Source organism: Oncorhynchus mykiss, chromosome 4 (assembly GCF_057628025.1).
Source record: "Oncorhynchus mykiss isolate SJ-2025 chromosome 4, ASM5762802v1, whole genome shotgun sequence".
Taxonomy (NCBI): domain Eukaryota; kingdom Metazoa; phylum Chordata; class Actinopteri; order Salmoniformes; family Salmonidae; genus Oncorhynchus; species Oncorhynchus mykiss.
The window spans coordinates 51,255,390-51,277,003 of NC_143025.1; the positions used below are offsets into that span (position 1 = coordinate 51,255,390).

The following is a 21,614-nucleotide window of genomic DNA, read 5'->3' on the forward strand; positions in this document are numbered from 1 at the left end:
GACGTAGACCCCCCTCCACCTCTGGCTCCCCCCACTTTACTGGCGCCTCTGGTGTGGGGACCCTCGTCGCCAACCCCGGACTGGGGACACTCGTTGCGGGCCCCAGACTGGGGACCGTCGTTGCGGGCCCCAGACTGGGGACCGTCGTTGCGGGCCCCAGACTGGGGACCGTCGTTGCGGGCCCCGGACTGGGGACCCTCGTTGTGGACTGGCCCGTGGAGCAGGCACAGGACTCACCAGGCTGGGGAGACCTACTGGAGGCCTGGTCCTTGGAGGAGGCACAGGACGAACCGGGCTGTGGGGGCGCACTGGAGACCTGGGGCGTATCCTTGGCACCACTCTTCCAGGCTGAATGCCCACTTTAGCCTGGCACCTCCAGAGCGCAGGCACAGGTCGAACCGGGCTGTGGGGGAGCACTGGAGATCTGTTGCTTAGACCTTGCACCACGCCTCTTGGCTGAATGCCCACTTTGGCCCGACACGTGCGGAGCGCAGAGCCGACGCAGGACTCACCGGGCTGTGGAGGCGCACTGGAGGTCTGGAGCATAGAGCTGGCACAAGACGTGCAGGGCTGGGGAGGCGCACAGGAGGCCTGTTGCGTGGGGCTGGCACAGTCTTAACCAGACGGCTAGCACGCACCTCAGGACGAGTATGGAGAGCTGACTCAGGTGACATTAAACTGAGGACATGCTCCGTAGGGCGAATGTCGTGCCTCATGCACCAACACAATAGCTCTCTCCTAACTCTCCCCTCCAATCACCCCATCAACTCCTTAACTGTCTCTGCTTCACTCCCTTCACTCCCCTTCACTCCCTTTCACCTTCTCCCCGACTGGCTCTGGTTCCAACCTCAGCTCCGCCGACCGTCCCGTTTGCTCCCCCCAAACATTTTTTGTGGCTGCCTCTCCTGGACACGCTGCTTGGTCCTTTGGTGGTGGGTAGTTCTGTCACGAACATCGTCAGGGAAATGACCGGATCAAGGTGCAGCGTACATTTTCTTTTAATGTTAGAAATGTCGCCAACAAAACAAGAAACAACAAAAATGAACGTGAATCTGACTAGGGCTATACAGGCCACTAACACAGACTACCCACAAAATACAAAGGAAAAAAGGCTGCCTAAGTATGATTCCCAATTAGAGACAACAATAGACCATACCTGGCCAAAACATAGAAACAGAAAACATAGAAATAAAGAAACTAGAATGCCCACCCTAGTCACACCCTGGCCTGCCCAAAATAGAGAATAAAAGCATCTCTATGGCCAGGGCGTGACAATAGTACTGTTAAGAATGCAGAGCAGCACTTTATTATAGACAGACTTCTCCCCATGCTACTGTTGTATCAACATGTTTTGTAATAAAGCCCTTTTGTGGGGAAAAACTAATTCTGATTGGTTTGGCCTGGCTCCCCAGTGGGTGCGTCCCTGCCCAGTCATGTGAAATCCATAGATTAGAGCCTAATAACATTTTTTCAATTGACTGATTTCCCTTACTGTACATGGAGGATTTATAAATCCAGGCACATTTAACAGTTAGGCTGTTAATTGTCTAAATGTATTAAGACTATAGTTATGGCAAGGGCTGTTTTCTCGTCTCCTAACTCAACTGCTGCCTCCAACCCATTGTTCTCAACACCTATATGCTGGGTAACTTTGCTATTATGCACATACTGTATCTACATTGTCGAGGAAAAGGCGCCAATTCAACAGCACACTGATGTTTCAGAACCGCGGACAGCGACCTCTATACAATGCAGGAGAAAGTACATTTGTTATAAAATAATATGGTTTTTATTAGTGTTACCATTTTTCTTATGTAATAACCATATCCAATTTCAGTAGCACATGTCTTAGGGTGGTGGACTGTGCCACACCCACGGCCTTCACAATGGATTAGTCCACTCAGCCAGGTGAGAATCAGGCAGGTGTCTTGTACACCATGAAACTGAAAAAATATATACTGTGTGTATATATACAGTACCAGTCAAAAGTTTGGACACACCTACTCAATCCAGGGTTTTTCTTAATTTTGTATTATTTTCTACATTGTAGAAAAATAGTGAAGACATCAAAGCTAGGAAATAACACATATGGAATCATGTACTAACCAAAAAAAGGAGTGTTAAACCAATCAAAATATATTTTATATTTGAGATTCTTCAAAGTAGCCACCCTTTGCCTTGATGACAGCTTTGCACACTCTTGGCATTCTCTCAAACATCTTCATGAGGAAGTCACCTGGAATGCATTTGAATTAACAGGTGTGCCTTGTTAAAAGTTAATTTGTGTAATTTCTTTCCTTCTTAATGTGTTTGAGCCAATCAGTTGTGTTGTGACAAGGTAGGGGTGGTATACAGAAGATAGTCCTATTTGGTAAAATACCAAGTCCATATTATGGCAAGAACAGCTCAAATAAGCAAAGAGAAACGACAGTCCATCATTACTTTACAACACGAAGGATAATCAATCAGGAAAATTTCAAGAACTTTGAAAGTTTCTTCAAGTGCAGTAGCAAAAACCACAAAGCGCTATGATGAAACTGGCTCTCATGAGGACCGCCACAGGAAAGGAAGACCCAGAGTTACCTCTGCTGCAGAGGATAAGTTTATTAGTGTTACTTTTCGCATCTCAACATCAACTGTTCAGAGGAGACTGCGTGAATCAGGCCTTCATGGTTGAATTGCTGCAAAGAAACCACTACTAAAGGACACCAATAAGAAGAGGAGACTTGCTTGTGCCAAGAAACACGAGCAATGGACATTAGACCGGTGGAAATCTGTCCTTTTGGTATGATGAGATTTTTGGTTCCAACCACCGTGTCTTTGTGAAACGCAGAGTAGGTAAATGGATGATCTCCGCATGTGTAGTTTCCACTGTAAAGCATGGAGGTGTCATTCTGTGGGGGTGCTTTGCTGGTGACACTGTTTGTGATTTTATTTAGAATTCAAGGCACACTTAACCAGCATGGCTTCCACAACATTCTGCAGCAATACGCCGTCCCATCTGGTTAGCACTTAGTCCCACAATCATTTGTTTTTCAACAGGACAATGACCCAACACACCTCCAGGCTGTGTAAGGGCTATTTGACCAAGAAGGAGATTGATGGAGTGCTGCATCAGTTGACCTGGCCTCCACAATCACCCGACCTCAACCCAATTGAGATGGTTTGGGATGAGTTGGACCACAGAGTGAAGGAAAAGCAGCCAACAAGTGCTCAGTATATGTGGGAACTCCTTCAAGACTGTTGGAAAAGCATTCCAGGTGAAGCTGGTTGAGGAAATGCCAAGAGTGTTCAAAGCTGTCATCAAGGCAAAGTGTGGCTACTTCAAAGAATCTGAAATATAAAATATATTTGGATTTTTTTAATACTTCTTTGGTTACTACATGATTCCATATGTGTTATTGCATAGTTTTGATGCTTCACTATATTCTACAATGTAGAAAATAGTAAAAATAAAGAAAAACCCTGGAATGAGTAGGTGTGCCCAAACTTTTGACTGGTACTGTATGAACTGCTCGTCTAAAGAAATGTTAGACGACCAACAGCCTGTCGACCAAACAATCGACCAGTTTACTAAATGGGTTCAGCCCTAGCCTGTACCATACCTCTATTCCATTGGATGTGATCAGGACAACATTAGGAAACCTTGTAAAAACATGGATTCTGTCATGCCCTGACCTTAGATTTTTGTATGTCTCTATTTTGGTTTGGTCAGGGTGTGATTTGGGTGGGCATTCTATGTTCTTTTTTCTATGTTTTTGTATTTCTTTGTTTTGGCCGGGTATGGTTCTCAATCAGGGACAGCTGTCTATCGTTGTCTCTGATTGGGAACCACATGCTTAGGTAACTTTTTCCCACATGGTTTTTGTGGGTAGTTCATTTCTGTTTAGTGTTTTGCACCTTACAGGACTACTTCGGTTATTCTCTTCTCTTGTTATTTTTGTTATAGTGTTCCGTTAAAATAAAAAGCATGAACACTTTTACCACGCTGCGCTTTGGTCCGATGATTCCTCTTCCTCATCTTCAGACGACGAAAACCGTTACACTTTCCTAATTTTCCTGTTGTGGCTTAGTGCCTCCATACTTCCCTACAAGGTCCTACAGCCTCCATCCAGGCCAAAGCTTCTGTCTACCCAGAAAATCGTTTTACTTTGTAGTTTATGTGAAAATACCAACTTTTCAAATACTCAAGGTAGTTGAATTTAGAGTTTCAACTAAAGGTTATTATTTTATATGAATTTCAAGTACAGGTCTCAGAAAAACAAATAATATTACAAAATATTTTAAATACCTCTCAGAAAACAAAATAATATTTGAAGGTATTTGAAAATATGCAAGTTAGTTAAAAACAAAACAAATACTTATTGATGGCTGCCAAATATTTGCTGAACAACCAAAAACCACAACAATTATTAGTCTAAATATATGATCATGAACACACAGTTTGGAGGGCTATCATAAATTATGTCTATCTTGCTGCTGGTGAGTCTCTGATCCACCTCTACGCAGACGACACCATTCTGTATACTTCTGGCCCTTCTTTGGACACTGTGTTAACAACCCTCCAGACGAGCTTCAATGCCATACAACTCTCCTTCCGTGGCCTCCAACTGTTCTTAAATACAAGTAAAACCAAATGCATGCTCTTCAACCGATCGCTGCCTGCACCTGCCCACCCGTCCAGCATCACTACTCTGGACGGTTCTGACTTAGAATATGTGGACAACTTCAAATACCTAGGTGTCTGGTTACTGTAAACTCTCCTTCCAGACTCACATCAAACATCTCCAATCCAAAATGAAATCTAGAATTGGCTTCCTATTTCACAACAAAGCATCCTTCACTCATGTTGCCAAACATACCCTTGTAAAACTGACCATCCTACCGATCCTCGACTTCGGCGATGTAATTTACAAAATAGCCTTCAATACCCTACTCAATAAATTGGATGCAGTCTATCACAGTGCCATCCGTTTTGTCACCAAAGCCCCATATATTACCCACCACTGCGACCTGTACGCTCTCGTTGGCTGGCCCTCGCTTCATACTCGTCGCCAAACCCACTGGCTCCAGGTCATCTACAAGACCCTGCTAGGTAAAGTCCCCCCGTATCTCAGCTCGCTGGTCACCATAGCATCTCCCACCTGTAGCACGCGCTCCAGCAGGTATATCTCTCTGGTCACCCCCAAAAATAAATTATTCCTTTGGCCGCCTCTCCTTCCAGTTCTCTGCGGCCAATGACTGAAACTTAACTACAAAAATCTCAAACTGGAAACACTTATCTCCCTCACTAGCTTTAAGCACCAACTGTCAGAGCAGGTCACATATTACTATACCTGTACATAGCCCATCTACAATTTAGCCCAAACAACTACCTCTTCCCCTACTGTATTTATTTATTTTGCTCCTTTGCACCCCATTATTTATATTTTTGTATCGCACATTCTTCCACTGCAAATCTACCATTCCAGTATTTTTCTTGCTATATTGTATTTACTTCGCCACCATGGCCTTTTTTTTTGATTTTTACCTCCCTTATCTCATTTGCTTACATTGTATATAGACTTATTTTTCTACTGTATTATTGACTGTATGTTTGTTTTACTCCATGTGTAACTCTGAGTTGTTGTATGTGTCGAACTGCTTTGCTTTATCTTGGCCAGGTCGCAATTGTAAATGAGAACTTGTTCTCAACTTGCCTACCTGGTTAAATAAAGGTGAAATAAAATAAGTATATGAATCTTAATATTTAGTCTAGAATTAAATACCTGAGTCTTGTGGAATCATCTCAACATTAGAGTAGACCACTTTTGCCGTTTAAAAATGAGATATTTTCATATATTGAGAAAAGGTCATTTAGTAACACTTGGCATCAAGTTCTTATACAGGTGTAGCAACTTTGTGATTACTACAATAGTAACATTGTTGTTACATAGGACTTTGGAATTGCTTTATGATTGCATAACAATACATACAAGTCACTGTTCCTCTGATGTACAGTAGTTGCTAAAACTCAGCTCATTGCTATGCAATTAAAATGCAATTACCAAAGTTATTTAACAGCATGCTAATAAAATGTTCCAAAAGTAATTAAAGTGTTATTACACAGGGACAAGGCCGGTTCATGTTAATTGCTACTAAGAATGCTAACAGTAACAACATTTGTCTATTAAGTGTGGAAAGGAAACAAAATATCAACAAAAAAACTGCATTCTTGAATGAACTACAGCCAAGGTAGATGGAAAATCATGTTTGTTTGTATACTGAGTAAACTATCTCTTTAAAGATGGTATAGGCTGTGTTTGAAACAAGATGGGCAAAGAGGTTAAAAGTTGTTTTTGCTAAGCTTCCATCTTTCTGTTTGCAATGTTTGGAAATGGCTTTTAATTGCTCTGCAGTATTTTCAGGTGTCATAATATCAATTGCAGCTTTCAACCTTTTCAGTGGCATGTTGAAAGAGTCATACAGTAGTTGAGCATCACTCCTTATTTATAGGTATCAGTACAAAATATAATTGGTTTGACTTGATTATCTACACCAGGGGCAATGGACATCCAGGAGAATGGACATTTACAAAATGTTAAGATATAAATGTATCATGTAGATCAAATATGATCTAATGTCAGATAGATTTGAATAGTATAGGAAACAATGTTATACTTTCCACAAAGCATATTTAAAAGTATATTTATCCAATGTCTGGTCTACTCCCATGAAACAAAAATGGGGGGATGCACCAGTATGTAACCAATTTAGCTCTGAGTGATGGTGATATGTTTTAGCCTGGACCAAGTTTTCTTAAGGGTGGCTGTTTGGAAAACACCCTCACCCCCACTCAATGGCCACAAGTCAGGCTAACTGGGGGGAACTGCAGCCTGCATACTATAATCCCTGAGTGCCAGTGACAAGAGACCAAAGCAAATAAATGAAAGTAGAGGTTGAAATGGACAAGCATTTCCTTTTCTATTAACCTGTACATAATCAGAGGCCATGGAACAGCATTTGATGTCGTTTACTGCTCCCAAGGATGGAGTTTGTAGCTTTTGGACTGTTTGCTTTGACCAAAAATGTAAATCTTTACAATCCACTCCAGATGCTGCACTAGTGCTCATACAGGCTTCCATTTAAGTTATTCGTAGGACTTTATGTGTTTGTATATTTGTGTAGAGCACTTGTAAACCGGAGCATTAGTGAGAGAGATTTGGCCTTACCTTTTCTTTGTCCTCATTCATATAGAGTATATTTTCTGTTTCCAAATTCTCAATACACTTGAGGATTTGAAGCTACATCAATAAAAGTAGTGGGAGACAAAGTCCTTATGTTGTTGTTCTTCTGTCAGGATCTCCTTGATACGAAACTGTGAGAAGCTACCGGCTCAAGCTCAAGACCACTTCATAGTGCAGGAGTACCTAGACAAACCGTTCTTAATGGAGGGCTACAAGTTTGACCTCAGGATCTACATCCTTGTAACGTCCTGTGACCCTCTACGCATCTTCCTCTACAATGACGGCCTCGTAAGGATGGGCACAGAGAAATACCACACGCCCAACGAGGCCAACCTGGTGAGTGTGAAATACACACACAGGGATGCACATACACACAGGCACATACATACACACACACTTACGGAAATACACACACACTATAAAGGGCATATGGTGCCATTATCCGATGCAGCCCATGACTGCCAGCCTGTTACTGTATCAGGGAATAGAGTGACCATGGTATTACTGCCATGTAGGCAGGGATATCTTGTCTTCTTGTTTGAGATGCTGCCCATCTACAAATGGCATTGGTCTTAGTACCAAAGTTTTTTTTGTCAATATACTTTTATAATTGGCTTTATGAACAAAACATACAAAGAGACAAAAGACAAGGACATACTGTATTTGTATCAATATGCAGGGTTAATTAAGCAATTAAAAGCAAAAGGAGTGAGTAAGAACGACAGCAATGTAGCACACATTTTGTTAACTCTGACCTGGGCCCGTATGGGTCAATATTTAGGATCAGTTTGGCATTTTAGATCACAATTTTATTTATTTTTTATTTTTTTTTATTTCACCTTTATTTAACCAGGTAGGCAAGTTGAGAACAAGTTCTCATTTACAATTGCGACCTGGCCAAGATAAAGCAAAGCAGTTCGACACATACAACAACTCAGAGTTACACATGGAGTAAAACAAACATACAGTCAATAATACAGTTAAAACAAGTCTATATACGATGTGATCAAATGAGGTGAGAAGGGAGGTAAAGGCAAAAAAGGCCATGGTGGCAAAGTAAATACAATATAGCAAGTACAACACTGGAATGGTAGATTTGCAATGGAAGAATGTGTAAAGTAGAAATAAAAATAATGGGGTGCAAAGGAGCAAAATAAATAAATAAATTAAATACAGTAGGGAAAGAGGTAGTTGTTTGGGCTACATTTTAGGTGGGCTATGTACAGGTGCAGTAATCTGTGAGCTGCTCTGACAGTTGGTGCTTAAAGCTAGTGAGGGAGATAAGTGTTTCCAGTTTCAGAGATTTTTGTAGTTCGTTCCAGTCATTGGCAGCAGAGAACTGGAAAGAAAGAATTGGTCTTGGGGGTGACTAGAGAGATATACCTGCTGGAGCGTGTGCTACAGGTGGGAGATGCTATGGTGACCAGCGATCTGAGATAAGGGGGGACTTTACCTAGCAGGGTCTTGTAGATGACATGGAGCCAGTGGGTTTGGCGACGAGTATGAAGCGAGGGCCAGCCAACGAGAGCGTACAGGTCGCAATGGTGGGTAGTATATGGGGCTTTGGTGACAAAACGGATTGCACTGTGATAGACTGCATCCAATTTGTTGAGTAGGGTATTGGAGGCTATTTTGTAAATGACATCGCCAAAGTCGAGGATTGATAGGATGGTCAGTTTTACAAGGGTATGTTTGGCAGCATGAGTGAAGGATGCTTTGTTGTGAAATAGGAAGCCAATTCTACATTTAACTTTGGATTGCAGATGTTTGATATGGGTCTGGAAGGAGAGTTTACAGTCTAACCAGACACCTAAGTATTTGTAGTTGTCCACGTATTCTAAGTTAGAGCCGTCCAGAGTAGTGATGTTGGACAGGCGGGTAGGTGCAGGTAGCGATCGGTTGAAGAGCATGCATTTAGTTTTACTTGTATTTAAGAGCAATTGGAGGCCACGGAAGGAGAGTTGTAGCATTGAAGCTTGCCTGGAGGGTTGTTAACACAGCGTCCAAAGAAGGGCCAGAAGTATACAGAATGGTGTCGTCTGCGTAGAGGTGGATCAGAGACTCACCAGCAGCAAGAGCGACCTCATTGATGTATACAGAGAAGAGAGTCGGTCCAAGAATTGAACCCTGTGGCACCCCCATAGAGACTGCCAGAGGTCCAGACAGCAGACCCTCCGATTTGACACACTGAACTCTATCAGAGAAGTAGTTGGTGAACCAGGCGAGGCAATCATTTGAGAAACCAAGGCTGTCGAGTCTGCCGATGAGGATGTGGTGATTGACAGAGTCGAAAGCCTTGGCCAGATCAATGAATACGGCTGCACAGTAATGTTTCTTATCGATGGCGGTTAAGATATCGTTTAGGACCTTGAGCGTGGCTGAGGTGCACCCATGACCAGCTCTGAAACCAGATTGCATAGCAGAGAATGTATGGTGAGATTTGAAATGGTCGGTAATCTGTTTGTTGACTTGGCTTTCGAAGACCTTAGAAAGGCATGATAGGATAGATATAGGTCTGTAGCAGTTTGGGTCAAGAGTGTCCCCCCCTTTGAAGAGGGGGATGACCGCAGCTGCTTTCCAATCTTTGGGAATCTCAGACGACACGAAAGAGAGGTTGAACAGGCTAGTAATAGGGGTGGCAACAATTTCGGCAGATAATTTTAGAAAGAAAGGGTCCAGATTTTGTAGGGGTCCAGATTTTGCAGCTCTTTCAGAACATCAGCTGAACGGATTTGGGAGAAGGAGAAATGGGGAAGGCTTGGGCGAGTTGCTGTTGGGGGTGCAGTGCTGTTGACCGGGGTAGGAGTAGCCAGGTGGAAAGCATGGCCAGCCGTAGAAAATGCTTATTGAAATTCTCTATTATGGTGGATTTATCAGTGGTGAAAGTGTTTCCTATCGTCAGCGCAGTGGGCAGCTGGGAGGAGGTGTTCTTATTCTCCATGGACTTTACAGTGTCCCATAACTTTTTTGAGTTAGTGTTGCAGGAAGCAAATTTCTGCTTGAAAAAGCTAGCCTTGGCTTTTCTAACTGCCTGTGTATAATGGTTTCTAGCTTCCCTGAACAGCTGCATATCACGGGGGCTGTTCGATGCTAATGCAGAACGCCATAGGATGTTTTTGTGTTGGTTAAGGGCAGTCAGGTCTGGGGAGAACCAAGGGCTATATCTGTTCCTGGTTCTAAATTTCTTGAATGGGGCGTGTTTATTTAAGATGGTTAGGAAGGCATTTTTTTACAAATATCCTGGCATCCTCTACTGACGGGATGAGATCAATATCCTTCCAGGATACCCCGGCCAGGTCGATTAAAAAGGCCTGCTCGCTGAAGTGTTTCAGGGAGCGTTTGACAGTGATGAGTGGAGGTCGTTTGACCGCTGACCCATTACGGATGCAGGCAATGAGGCAGTGATCGCTGAGATCTTGGTTGAAGACAGCAGAGGTGTATTTAGAGGGCAAGTTGGTTAGGATGATATCTATGAGGGTGCCCGTGTTTAAGGCTTTGGGGAGGTACCTGGTAGGTTCATTGATAATTTGTGTGAGATTGAGGGCATCAAGTTTAGATTGTAGGATGGCTGGGGTGTTGAGCATGTTCCAGTTTAGGTCACCTAGCAGCACGAGCTCTGAAGATAGATGGGGGGCAATCAGTTCACATATGGTGTCCAGAGCACAGCTGGGGGCAGAGGGTGGTCTATAGCAGGCGGCAACGGTGAGAGACTTGTTTTTAGAGAGGTGGATTTTTTTAAGTAGAAGTTCAAATTGTTTGGGTACAGACCTGGATAGTAGGACAGAACTCTGCAGGCTATCTTTGCAGTAGATTGCAACACCGCCCCCTTTGGCAGTTCTATCTTGTCTGAAAATGTTGTAGTTTGGAATTAAAATGTCAGAATTTTTGGTGGTCTTCCTAAGCCAGGATTCAGACACAGCTAGAACATCCGGGTTGGCAGAGTGTGCTAAAGCAGTAAATAGAACAAACTTAGGGAGGAGGCTTCTAATGTTAACATGCATGAAACCAAGGCTATTACGGTTACAGAAGTCGTCAAAAGAGAGCGCCTGGGGAATAGGAGTGGAGCTAGGCACTGCAGGGCCTGGATTCACCTCTACATCGCCAGAGGAACATAGGAGGAGTAGAATAAGGGTGCGGCTAAAAGCAATAAGAATTGGTCGTCTAGAACGTCTGGAACAGAGAGTAAAAAGAGGTTTCTGGGGGCGATAAAATGGCATCAAGGTATAATGTACAGACAAAGGTATGGCAGGATGTGAATACAGTGGAGGTAAACCTAGGTATTGAGTGATGAAGAGAGAGGTATTGTCTCTAGGAACATCATTGAAACCAGGAGATGTCATTGCATGTGTGGGTGGTGGAACTAATAGGTTGGATAAGGTATAGTGAGCAGGACTAGGGGCTCTACAGTGAAATAAGCCAATAAACACTAACCAGAACAGCAATTGACAAGGCATATTGACATTAATGAGAGGCATGCTTAGTCGAGTGATCAAAAGGGTCCGGTGAGTGGAGAGGTTGGTTGGGGGTCACGGCGATTTAGACAGCTAGCCAGGCCATCGGTAGCAAGCTAGCATAGGATGGAGGTCTGTTATTAGCCACCTCTTGCGTTCCGTCAGTAGATTAGTGGGGTTCCGTGTGGTAGAGGGGATTAATCCAAATCACACAACAACAAAAATAAAAACAATAGATATAGTTATAGAGGCCCAAGAAGAAAACATAAATAATAATAATAAAAATAAATAAAATGTCCGATTGTCTATTCAGATAGCAGCCGAAAAGACAGCTAACGGTAAGCAGGCCGCAGATGGGTGTTCAGGTAACGTCGCGACGGAGGAGCCAGCTGGATAACTCCTTCGGGTAGATAACGTCGGCAGTCCAGTTGTGAAGGCCCGGTGGGGCTCCGCGTAGGCAGTAAAACGGGTCCGGATAGGTGACTGCAGCCCGGGAGTGATTGATGGAACTCAGGAGTGATTTACGGAGCTGGCTAGCTCCGGAATAATTGACGTATGCTCCGGAATCGACGAAAGCCGATAATCACACGGATAGCAGCTAGCTAGCTGTGAGATCCAGGTATGAATGTCCAGAGTTAGCGGTTGAAATCCAGGGACATGGAGAGAAAAATTGGTCCGGTATGTTCCGTTCCGAGCCACGCTGCGCTACGCTGTACAAAACTGGCAATAGATTTTCGAGCTAAAGGATAGCTGATGACCACAAACCGTGGTTAGCTGAATACTAACGATTTGCCAGTAAAGAAGCTAACTAGCTTCTGAACTAGCTTCTGAACTACCTTCTGATTAGCTTCTGGATTAGCTTCTGGGCTAGCTCCTGGCTAGCTTCTGGCTAGTTTCTGGCTAGCTTCTTGGAGGATTACAGATTTGAGGTAAATAATACTTTTTTATAAATATAAATTGGTGAGGCGGGTTACAAGAGAGTGTTTTGAAGATGAGTTGATGGAAAATTTAAAAAAAATGTATGTGAAAAAAAGTTGTAAATATATATATATATATATACGGGACACGACAAGACGAGGACAAAAGACGTCTGAACTGCTATGCCATTTTGGAGAATCACAATGAAGTCACAATGAATATGATTTAGATGGACAGAGGGGATCTGATCCTAGATCAGCACTTCTACTCTGAAACGCTTGATACATACTGAACTAGGGATTTGAAACGATTCAATCATTCATTAAACCCCCTACTCTCTCCACAGAGCCAGCTGTACATGCATCTAACAAACTACTCCGTCAACAAACACAACGAGAACTTCGAGAGGGACGAGACGGCAGACAAAGGCAGCAAGAGGTCCATTGGTTGGTTCACTGAGTTCCTGCGCATGAATGATTACGACGTGGCCAAGTTCTGGGGAGATGTTTCCGTAAGTGTGAGCACAGGTACACACACACACACACACACACACACACACTGAGCATCCGCGTACCATTCCAGTTTCGGCCAAGGTTTGAAGACTTTTGTTATGACAGGGATTCAACGACCTCCAGGCCTGTTTGGCTTTTGGATGGGCGAAACAAAACAAGTGGAGGCGTCTCTTGGAAGTCTCACGTACTCATTCTACTTGCAGGTTGTCCATCCAAACACCTTTCTCCAGTATCTTTCATCTTGTCTGAATCGGGGCGTTAGTTTGGTTTGCGTTCTCTCTCTTAAATCTCGCTTGGTGCAGCTGTTTCTCAACTCCTCCTGTAATCTGCTATTATCTATGCATACATGTAGTCACTTTAAATAACTCTACCTACATGTACATATTACCTCTACTAACCAGTGCCCCCGCACATTGACTTTGTACCGGTACCCCCTGTATTAAAACTCGCTATTGTTATTTTACTGCTGCTCTTTAATTACTTGTTCCTTTTATTTCTTATTCTTATTCGTATTTTTTAAACTGCGTTGTTGGTTAGGGGCTTGTAAGTAAGCATTTCACTAATACTATTTGATTTAATAATCTCTCCACTGTATATCCCTCAGTCCTCCATTTTTATTTTCATTCTATCAGCCTTCATCCCTTTTCAATCCGATTGTTTGTTTCTCACCCTCAAATCAAACACCTTTCCTCCCTCTTGAATTCCTGCCTCATATTTTCTCCTCTAGCCTCCAACATCCCCTAGCTTTGAAAACTTTTACTTCTGTCTTTACTTACTTCTTAATCTCTCATCCCCATTTTCTCCTAATAGAAAGCCTTATTTAAACTCATGGCTGCCAATTTACCCTCTAATCCTTGTCTTCATAACTCTCGGTGTGTCCGGAATATCTCTCCTTTCTCCAGGTTTACAATTGTTCACTTTCCTTTAAGGATTTGAAAGGAAATGACTGGTGCATACACCAATCCAATGCTTTCAAATTTGTAGGTAGTAAAGAACGAGTGCACACTTCAGGAGAAAGGAGATATTATTGGGATACACCCTTACTCTATCCACCTCCCCCTCTCGGCATCCCGCTGTTGTTGTGTCCAACGTTTTCATGTATCACCTCTTTTAACCTCTTGCTCTCTCATCTCTCCCCAAAACGCGTACTTTTTTCTGTCAGTCTGTTCTGCTGACACCTCCGCTTCAGACATCCCTCCACTTCTCCCTCTTGATCCTCTTTACCTCCCTCTCCTTCCCTCTGTAGTGACATGATGCTGTGCTGTTGATGTGAACATTGTGAACATCAGATATAAATTCCTGCTGTGCCCATAGAAGAGGAAGCAATGTGAATTATATTGTGCTTACTGAATTAAGTAAAGTGAACCATCCATTACCAGCTTTACTGATTGAACCTACCGTTTCAGCTACATTAGGACAGTCACATATCCACGGAAGTTGTGTCATAGGACTTCCAGTGACTCCATGGAGGGGTGCGTCTGTCCTAAAATTGAAACTGTATCAGCTAGTTAGTTACTGTGTCCTCTGTGTACCCTCCGTTTATGGTGCCCATATTTGGACAGACACATGTCCATAGATGTTGTGTAATAGTAAGTCACTAGGACTCTAACTCAACTTCCATGGACCTGTGTTTCTGTCCTAATATGTACACCGTATCGGCTAGTTAGTTACTTTATCCTCGGTACACGGGCTCAGCAAGACACTGGCCGTGCTCTTTGTTCTCTTCTAGAGACTTTACTCTGTTCTGCCACCTACTACCTAATCTGCAATTCACATACTGTATTCTCGCACTGCCTGCTTCCTTTCAACCACCCTTCATATAGCTACAAATCTGACCATCTCAAATCTCTTTCACTCCCTGTCATGGACAGAGATGCTATTAAAAAGGCAGGATTCAAGCTTGAGAAATGTGCATGTAATTTTCATTTTTGTGTAATTCTCTCATTGACATAAATGCATCATGTATACAAAAGTTTGAGTTATGCGCTGGATTCTGAAGTTACTATAGGATTTGACCTGAAGATTTGACCTGAAGAATCGTGCCGGGGCTGGTCTAGTGCTGCCGCTCCTGGACAACATATGCCCCTGGAGGCAGCGGTTCGATCCCCCGTTTCTCCACTCACTTTCTGCACTGCCTCTCTCATCTATCTCTGCATACATGTATGTACATGTATGCATAAATAATAAAAAATATATTTACCAAGAAGGTAACTGTATTGTAGGATTGTTTACTGATAAGTAGAGATTTTCTCCTCTCTGTCCAAAGTGGGCCAAATCTACCTGGTTTGAAAACACAAACATCTGGTGAAACACACAAACACATACCAGTCTCCAGCCTGGCGAATGACACAAGCCAATGTTACACTGGGCATCTCTTTACAGGGTACCTTTCTGCATCTCTCTCGTATACCCCCACTGCCTACATGAGATACACATAGACCTATCCTTCTTGCAGTACACACACCGCAGGCCGTCCCTGAAACACAGTCCGTCTCATGGGGAGCCCACGCCTGCCTCAGCCCTGATAAGAGAACACAGGGTCTGGTCTGTGCTGGGCCTGTTCTCTCTCTCTCTCTCTCTCTCTAAGACCAGCTTTAACTAATGTTACTCCTCACGTTGCTCTGTTCACTGCCTGCAGTCTTTTGTGTATCATGTTTATGTGTATCTTATGTGTGTGTTTGAGAGAGCAGGCAGTTATATCATCAATACATTTTTCATTTTCTTTACACATTAGATAATGTACGTAAAAATTATGTCTCAGACCTAGACAATGAATTAGATGTTTTTTAAATAATAATTCATAACAAAATTAACATGTTTACATCCGAGTTCTCTGCAGTGCAGACTTTAGTTTCTGGCATACACCACTTAGAATGCAGGCCTAATATGTTTGAATGATTGTTGAATAATTAGAGGTAGAGGAAAGAGAAGAGGAGGTTTGTGTGGGTTGATAGTAAGATCCTATCTGTGTATGTTAACAGGAGCTGGTGGTGAAGACTCTGATAGTGGCTGAGCCCCACGTCCTCCATGCCTATCGCATGTGTCGCCCGGGACAGCCACCAGGGAGCGACAGTGTCTGCTTTGAGGTCCTGGGCTTTGACATCATCCTGGACCGCAAGCTCAAACCCTGGCTTCTGGAGGTATGCACTGAGACACGCATAAATGCACACACATTTTCAGATTTTTGTTGTTATTAAAAACATGGTTGGGGTCTTTGCCATTTTGATTCAGTTTGAACTCAGGAAGTGAACTGAAATTCCATTTCAGGAAAGGAGAATGACAATTTATTTTCAATGAGGATATTAGTAGTAACAATTTACAATAATTGCTCCTTTTATTCTTGCTTCATTCTTTAAAGTTTGTTGAGCCCCTTTTAAAAAGCTCTTTAAAAAATTGGAGTTTAGTTAGATTGTTTATTTACATTGAAATGGAGTTGACACCAACCCTCATTGAAAATGAGCAAGCTTCCAGGTAGAATATTCCAGGCAGGTTATTGCACCATCATTGTAGAATTCCCTGAAAATGTTGAACTTTGGTATCTGGACCCAGTTCCCATCAGCTTTATATCTTCCTAATTCAAAACGCACAGCCGTGTGTTATTAAGTAACTATCATGGCTACTGCAAATGTACATTTTAATTTAGTCATATGTAGTGGAGAAGTGAAGTGTTATTTTTTATATTTTCATACTTGCTACTAATGCAGGCTAGTGAACATACAATTGACGTAGCTAGGAGTAATGATGTATCTTTCTGGTTGTGCCCGTCTCTCGGTCTGAGAGAGGAGAGGCACCCCTGTCTGTGGTGTTTCAAATGTCCGATAGTTTGACAACATGACAGCGGTGATAAACTGAAATAATGTGGCATCAGTGGGACAGCGAGAGTGACTACCTCACAGTGACTGCTATCATAAACACAGGCTGACTTTTCTTACACTCCACCCCGGTTTGTGAGTGGTGCGCAAACAGCTATACACACAGAAGCAAACAAATGGACACAATCACACATATACCCACACACATACACACTTGTTTTTCTATCTTCGTGGGGACCCTCCCCAAAAAATCTTTCAAAATCATATTTTCCCTAACCCCTGACCCTGACCCTAACTCCTAAACCTAACCCTAGCGCCTAAACGTAACCCCTAACCCTAATTGTGACCCTAATTGTAACCTTAACCCTAAACCTAACCCTTAAGCTTAAACTGGAAAGTTGCAATAGGCCCGTGCAACCCAAGGTTTGATACCAGAATAAACAGAAACCCTCTAAATCCTAAACCTAACCCTTAAGCTTAAAATGGTCTTTGTCCTCGTGGGAAAATGTACCCAATGTCAATATTGTGGTGAAATGGAAGAGGAAAGAATATTTAACTATTGTGACCTTGAAGAAATAGAAAATTAAACTAATTGTATCCTCTATTGCCCTTTTTACCACAATATATGCTTGCTCTTATTCCAGAAAGCCCACCAGATATACCTTGGCATGGCATTATGTGGCTGAGCGATGAGGAGAAACTGAAATGTTTTTTTGGCCATTGTGTATTTCCATTTGCGGAATATTAAGATAAAGCCTGTAATAAACAAACGAGGGTTACCTATAATTATATTATAAACATATTTAGTTTCTATGTACCAAGTGGCACAAGTGTATGTAGATTGTGTGCAGGCCTGTTTCCCACATTAATCTTTTCTTTGTGCCGGACTGGGTTCAAATGCTTTCTGTTAAATTGTTCTATATTTATATGTATATGTTATGTATGCCTGTAATGTAGGTATCTTTTTTACAGCTCTAGGGATGTAATTATTGTTTGGATAACCTTATTTACTATTATGTACTGATTTTTATTTAACTTATTTAAAAATATATATAATATTACTTTATGCGATGCAAAATAATTATCACTGAATTATCACAGTGAATTATTGTGATGTTTGTTTATGTGTCAATTAATCCCATAAGGGATGGGCTGCTAACTGGCGATTTGACATGAACATTTCATTCACACACACACACGACAGACAGACATACAGGTCAGGACTACAGTTTGACCCAGTTCCGATTGGGAGCTCATAACTCCAGTCCAGGATTTCTATCTTCCCAATACTGATGTCAGGCAGTTAAAGCATGACCTAAATCAGTGGTCACCAACCTTTTCTGAGCCGAGATCACTTTCTGAGTCAAAATGCAGGCCAAAATGTACCTCTCAGATTTTTGTTTTAAACGTTGTTTAAAAAATATAAGCCTGTGCAACATTAACCTATTCAAAACAGTTCTGTAGCAATGACATTTGTGCAGTAGGCTCAATACATTATCACTATTCTTGAGTTGCCCTGCCAATGTTCTTCTCAGACCATTTTAAAATAATACGTCAAAACTTGAGGTATCACACTGGCAATAGATCATTTGTTGTATTACTCGTGAGGCATTCATTTAAATCATTTTACCGGACTGATGGTGCCTGCATCTGATGGTCAGTCTCAGTGGAGGGAGAGCGAGACCAGCGGAGAGGCTGCCTCTCACTGTCCCTCAGCTCTCCTTCCCTCCGCTTAGTGCTGACTGGCCAAAAAGGGGGCACCGTCTTCCAGCTAATGATGAAACTCGAGTCACACAATTATTTCTGACTCATACACCAATTCATGTTGTTAATCGTATGACCAGAGAATGTGAAATATTCCTTGATATTAAAAAGACACAAGCAAGTCTATCGATACACTTTTTAGCACGAGTGGATAGGGAGAGGGCGTTTTATGGCGTATAAAATTGTTGAATGAAGTGTTGACAGTGCTGAATAAAGTCTTAAACATGAATTCACTAATAAAATAGCAGTCTCTCTAGTCATGGTTTTTAAAGTTTTGAAATCTCACACCGTAGAGTCGACTATCAACTTCGCTTTGGGCTCGTGCAAGCTGCAGACCAATGACTGTATATACTGCCGACATGGTGATCGGAGCTATCTGATTGACCAGCGGTATACCTATAGGTGCACTTGATTTGGTCTCCAGGCTTGCTGGGTAGGGGGAGTTTGTACCTTCAGACGACATGAAATGGTTAAAAATGGGAATACTACAACTACTCGGTGCGCAGGGCAGCTGAATTAAGTGCACCTATCGCAAACAGCGTGACACAAATAAAACAAATAGGAACGCAAGCCTCTTTGGGCTTTTTACAGAAATGTTTGGTCAACCGATTGGCGACCACTGACCTAAATCCTTTAACCCAAAGTGCTGCACGCCATTTTCTTTCTCCTCTCGCAAATCGACTCTAGGATGTGAAATGCCTCGGTGATAATTCTTTGTTTTCACTATTGTGTGAACCCAAAATAATAATATCAGTTTTTTTAAAGTCTCAATAGTAAAATCTCTGCTCTTCCTGGGAGAGTCATGGTGGAACACAAATGTCATGTAACTACCTGACTGTGTGTGTGTGTGTGTGTGTTTGTGTGTGTGTGTGTGTGTGTGTGTGTGTTGTTGAATGACAAAAGGACACAGAGTGAGGCGCTCTCAGTGACTGCTGATGCCTTTGCCGTGTAAGTTTGGAGTTTGGAGCCGTGTGTGCGTGCATACTTTTGTGTTCATGCGTGTGTGTGTGTGTGAGTAGGCAAACAGCCGTGGATGCAGTTGTTACACTTCAGCAGTAATGATTCCCCCAGTGCAACTAGCAGCCCGCCTTAACTCTCATCAATTAACATCCTTGCCAGTTTCACGGCGTCCCCCCAAAAAACGCTTCTCTTTCACGCTACATTTACAGCAACAATCATTTATTTCCAAAATTCAAGTGATTACTCAGGATACACTTGTGAGTGCAGAAACCCTCCCCAGCCCTCAGCGCGTATCCTACGAAGCCTGAAAATAACTTTAGTAGTTTTCTTTGCAGCTGCTTGGCTCATGGTAGTGGTTGTATGACTTTAGTAGTGAAGTAAATATTAGTTTACTCACCTGGAATTTTAACAATTTGCAAACCCTGTCCCTGTATCCCATCACCTCTGATACACATTTTTATTAAACTAAACATTACAACATTTTAGGGCAAATGTAATATTCTCGCCAGTCTATAACTGTCTATTTTTCTTTTTAGATTCCCACACAGTAAAAATTATTGTGTGTGTGTGTGTGTGTGTGTGTGTGTGTGTGTGTGTACACTTGTGTGTGCGTGTGTGTATGTGTTCAACATAATCTAGGCAAGACTGTTTAACTGTGGAGACTTCATATCTCAGGTTACTTTATTGGTGTCAGCCCAGATTACATGGAGTCTCTATATGCTGTGCTTTTACTCTCCTGGTGTGTCTGTGTGAGCTGGTCCGGCGAGACTGACAGGCAAACTTAACCAGGAAATGAAACTTCAGGCCATGCCAATTCAGAGCATGTTGGCTTTAGAATCTGACTTGACGTTCATTACTTCTCTCTAGTCGGAATGGTGCTATGCCTTGATAAGGACAGCTCTGAGCCGGCGCAAGATATGACTGGGAAAACTACCTCAGTCCAGGGATGGGAGATGGCGCTGCATTATCCCAACTGACATGTCGAGAAGCTTGAAATACTGCTAGTTTTTAATGAAACGGCCTTGTTCGTCAGCATGCTAGGCTAGCTAATGCTATTAGCAGCCCATTGGATTCCATGAAAAAGCGAGGCCTAGCGTTGTGGTGAGTAGCTATAGGAAGTTTTGAATCCAATGGGTTGCTTTAGCATTAGCTAGCCTAGCATGCTGACGACAAAAGCAATTTCATTAAAAACTAGCAGTATTTCAATCTTTTCGATGTGTCAGTTGGGATTATGGGATAATTAGGAGTACACTGCCATTGGATTGAGGTATGTTTTCCGAGCCATATCCTGCTCCGCACTGTCCTGATCATGGCATAGCACCGTTCCAACTAGAGAGAAGTATTGAACTTCTAGTCGGATTATTATGGCTACCTGAAAGGTAGATGGTATCATATTAAAGAAAATGTCAAATACGATTAGCTTTGCTGTGTGTGTGTGTGTGTGTGTGTGTGTGTGTGTGTGTGTGTGTGTGTGTGTGTGTGTGTGTGTGTATGCGTGTATGTTTCATTCTGGGGGTGGGTTTCAAGAAAAGAACATGATTGCGTTTCACATCCTACAATTACGCTTGAAAAGGCGCCACACAGCTTTGACAAGGCATTCGCCATTGTGTGGCGTTGCAAACACCCTTGATTAGGGACACTTGCTCGTAGCTGAACAGACCCTCGGCAGTCTCGAGCTCCTGCGATTTCCCAATGAACGGACACAAAGGAAAATCAACTGAGCTTGAAAAATATTGAAAATAAGTGCTGATACTCAGAAAAGGGGACTGTACATTTGTACAAACACACACCTGCTCGATAATAACCAAAGCATTACTTCAGCATTGTGGCTGTAGGGTTGAAGATGGAGGAGAAAATGGAGAAGGCGGGAGGGAGAGATTCGAGGCGAACCAAAGCCACATCAGACGCAGAGCTCATTGTACTGAGCAGGGAGAGAAAGACAGGCTTTGTGCGATCCTTATCTTAATTCCT

At 42.6% G+C, this 21,614-nt stretch overlaps 1 protein-coding gene across 2 annotated transcripts in view; it reads left to right on the plus strand.

Moving 5' to 3' along the window:
• Positions 1–21,614, plus strand: part of ttll7 (tubulin tyrosine ligase-like family, member 7) — a 122,346-nt gene that overhangs the window by 36,123 nt on the left and 64,609 nt on the right. For both annotated transcript variants that reach the window (XR_016495319.1, XM_021599946.3), the window contains exons 7-9: positions 7,340–7,562; positions 12,942–13,106; positions 16,089–16,247. Coding sequence is in view for 1 of the 2 variants with exons in the window: in XM_021599946.3 (XP_021455621.1) it covers positions 7,340–7,562; positions 12,942–13,106; positions 16,089–16,247 (547 nt within the window). In the remaining variant the exon portion in view is untranslated. The remainder of the gene's footprint in view (positions 1–7,339; positions 7,563–12,941; positions 13,107–16,088; positions 16,248–21,614) is intronic.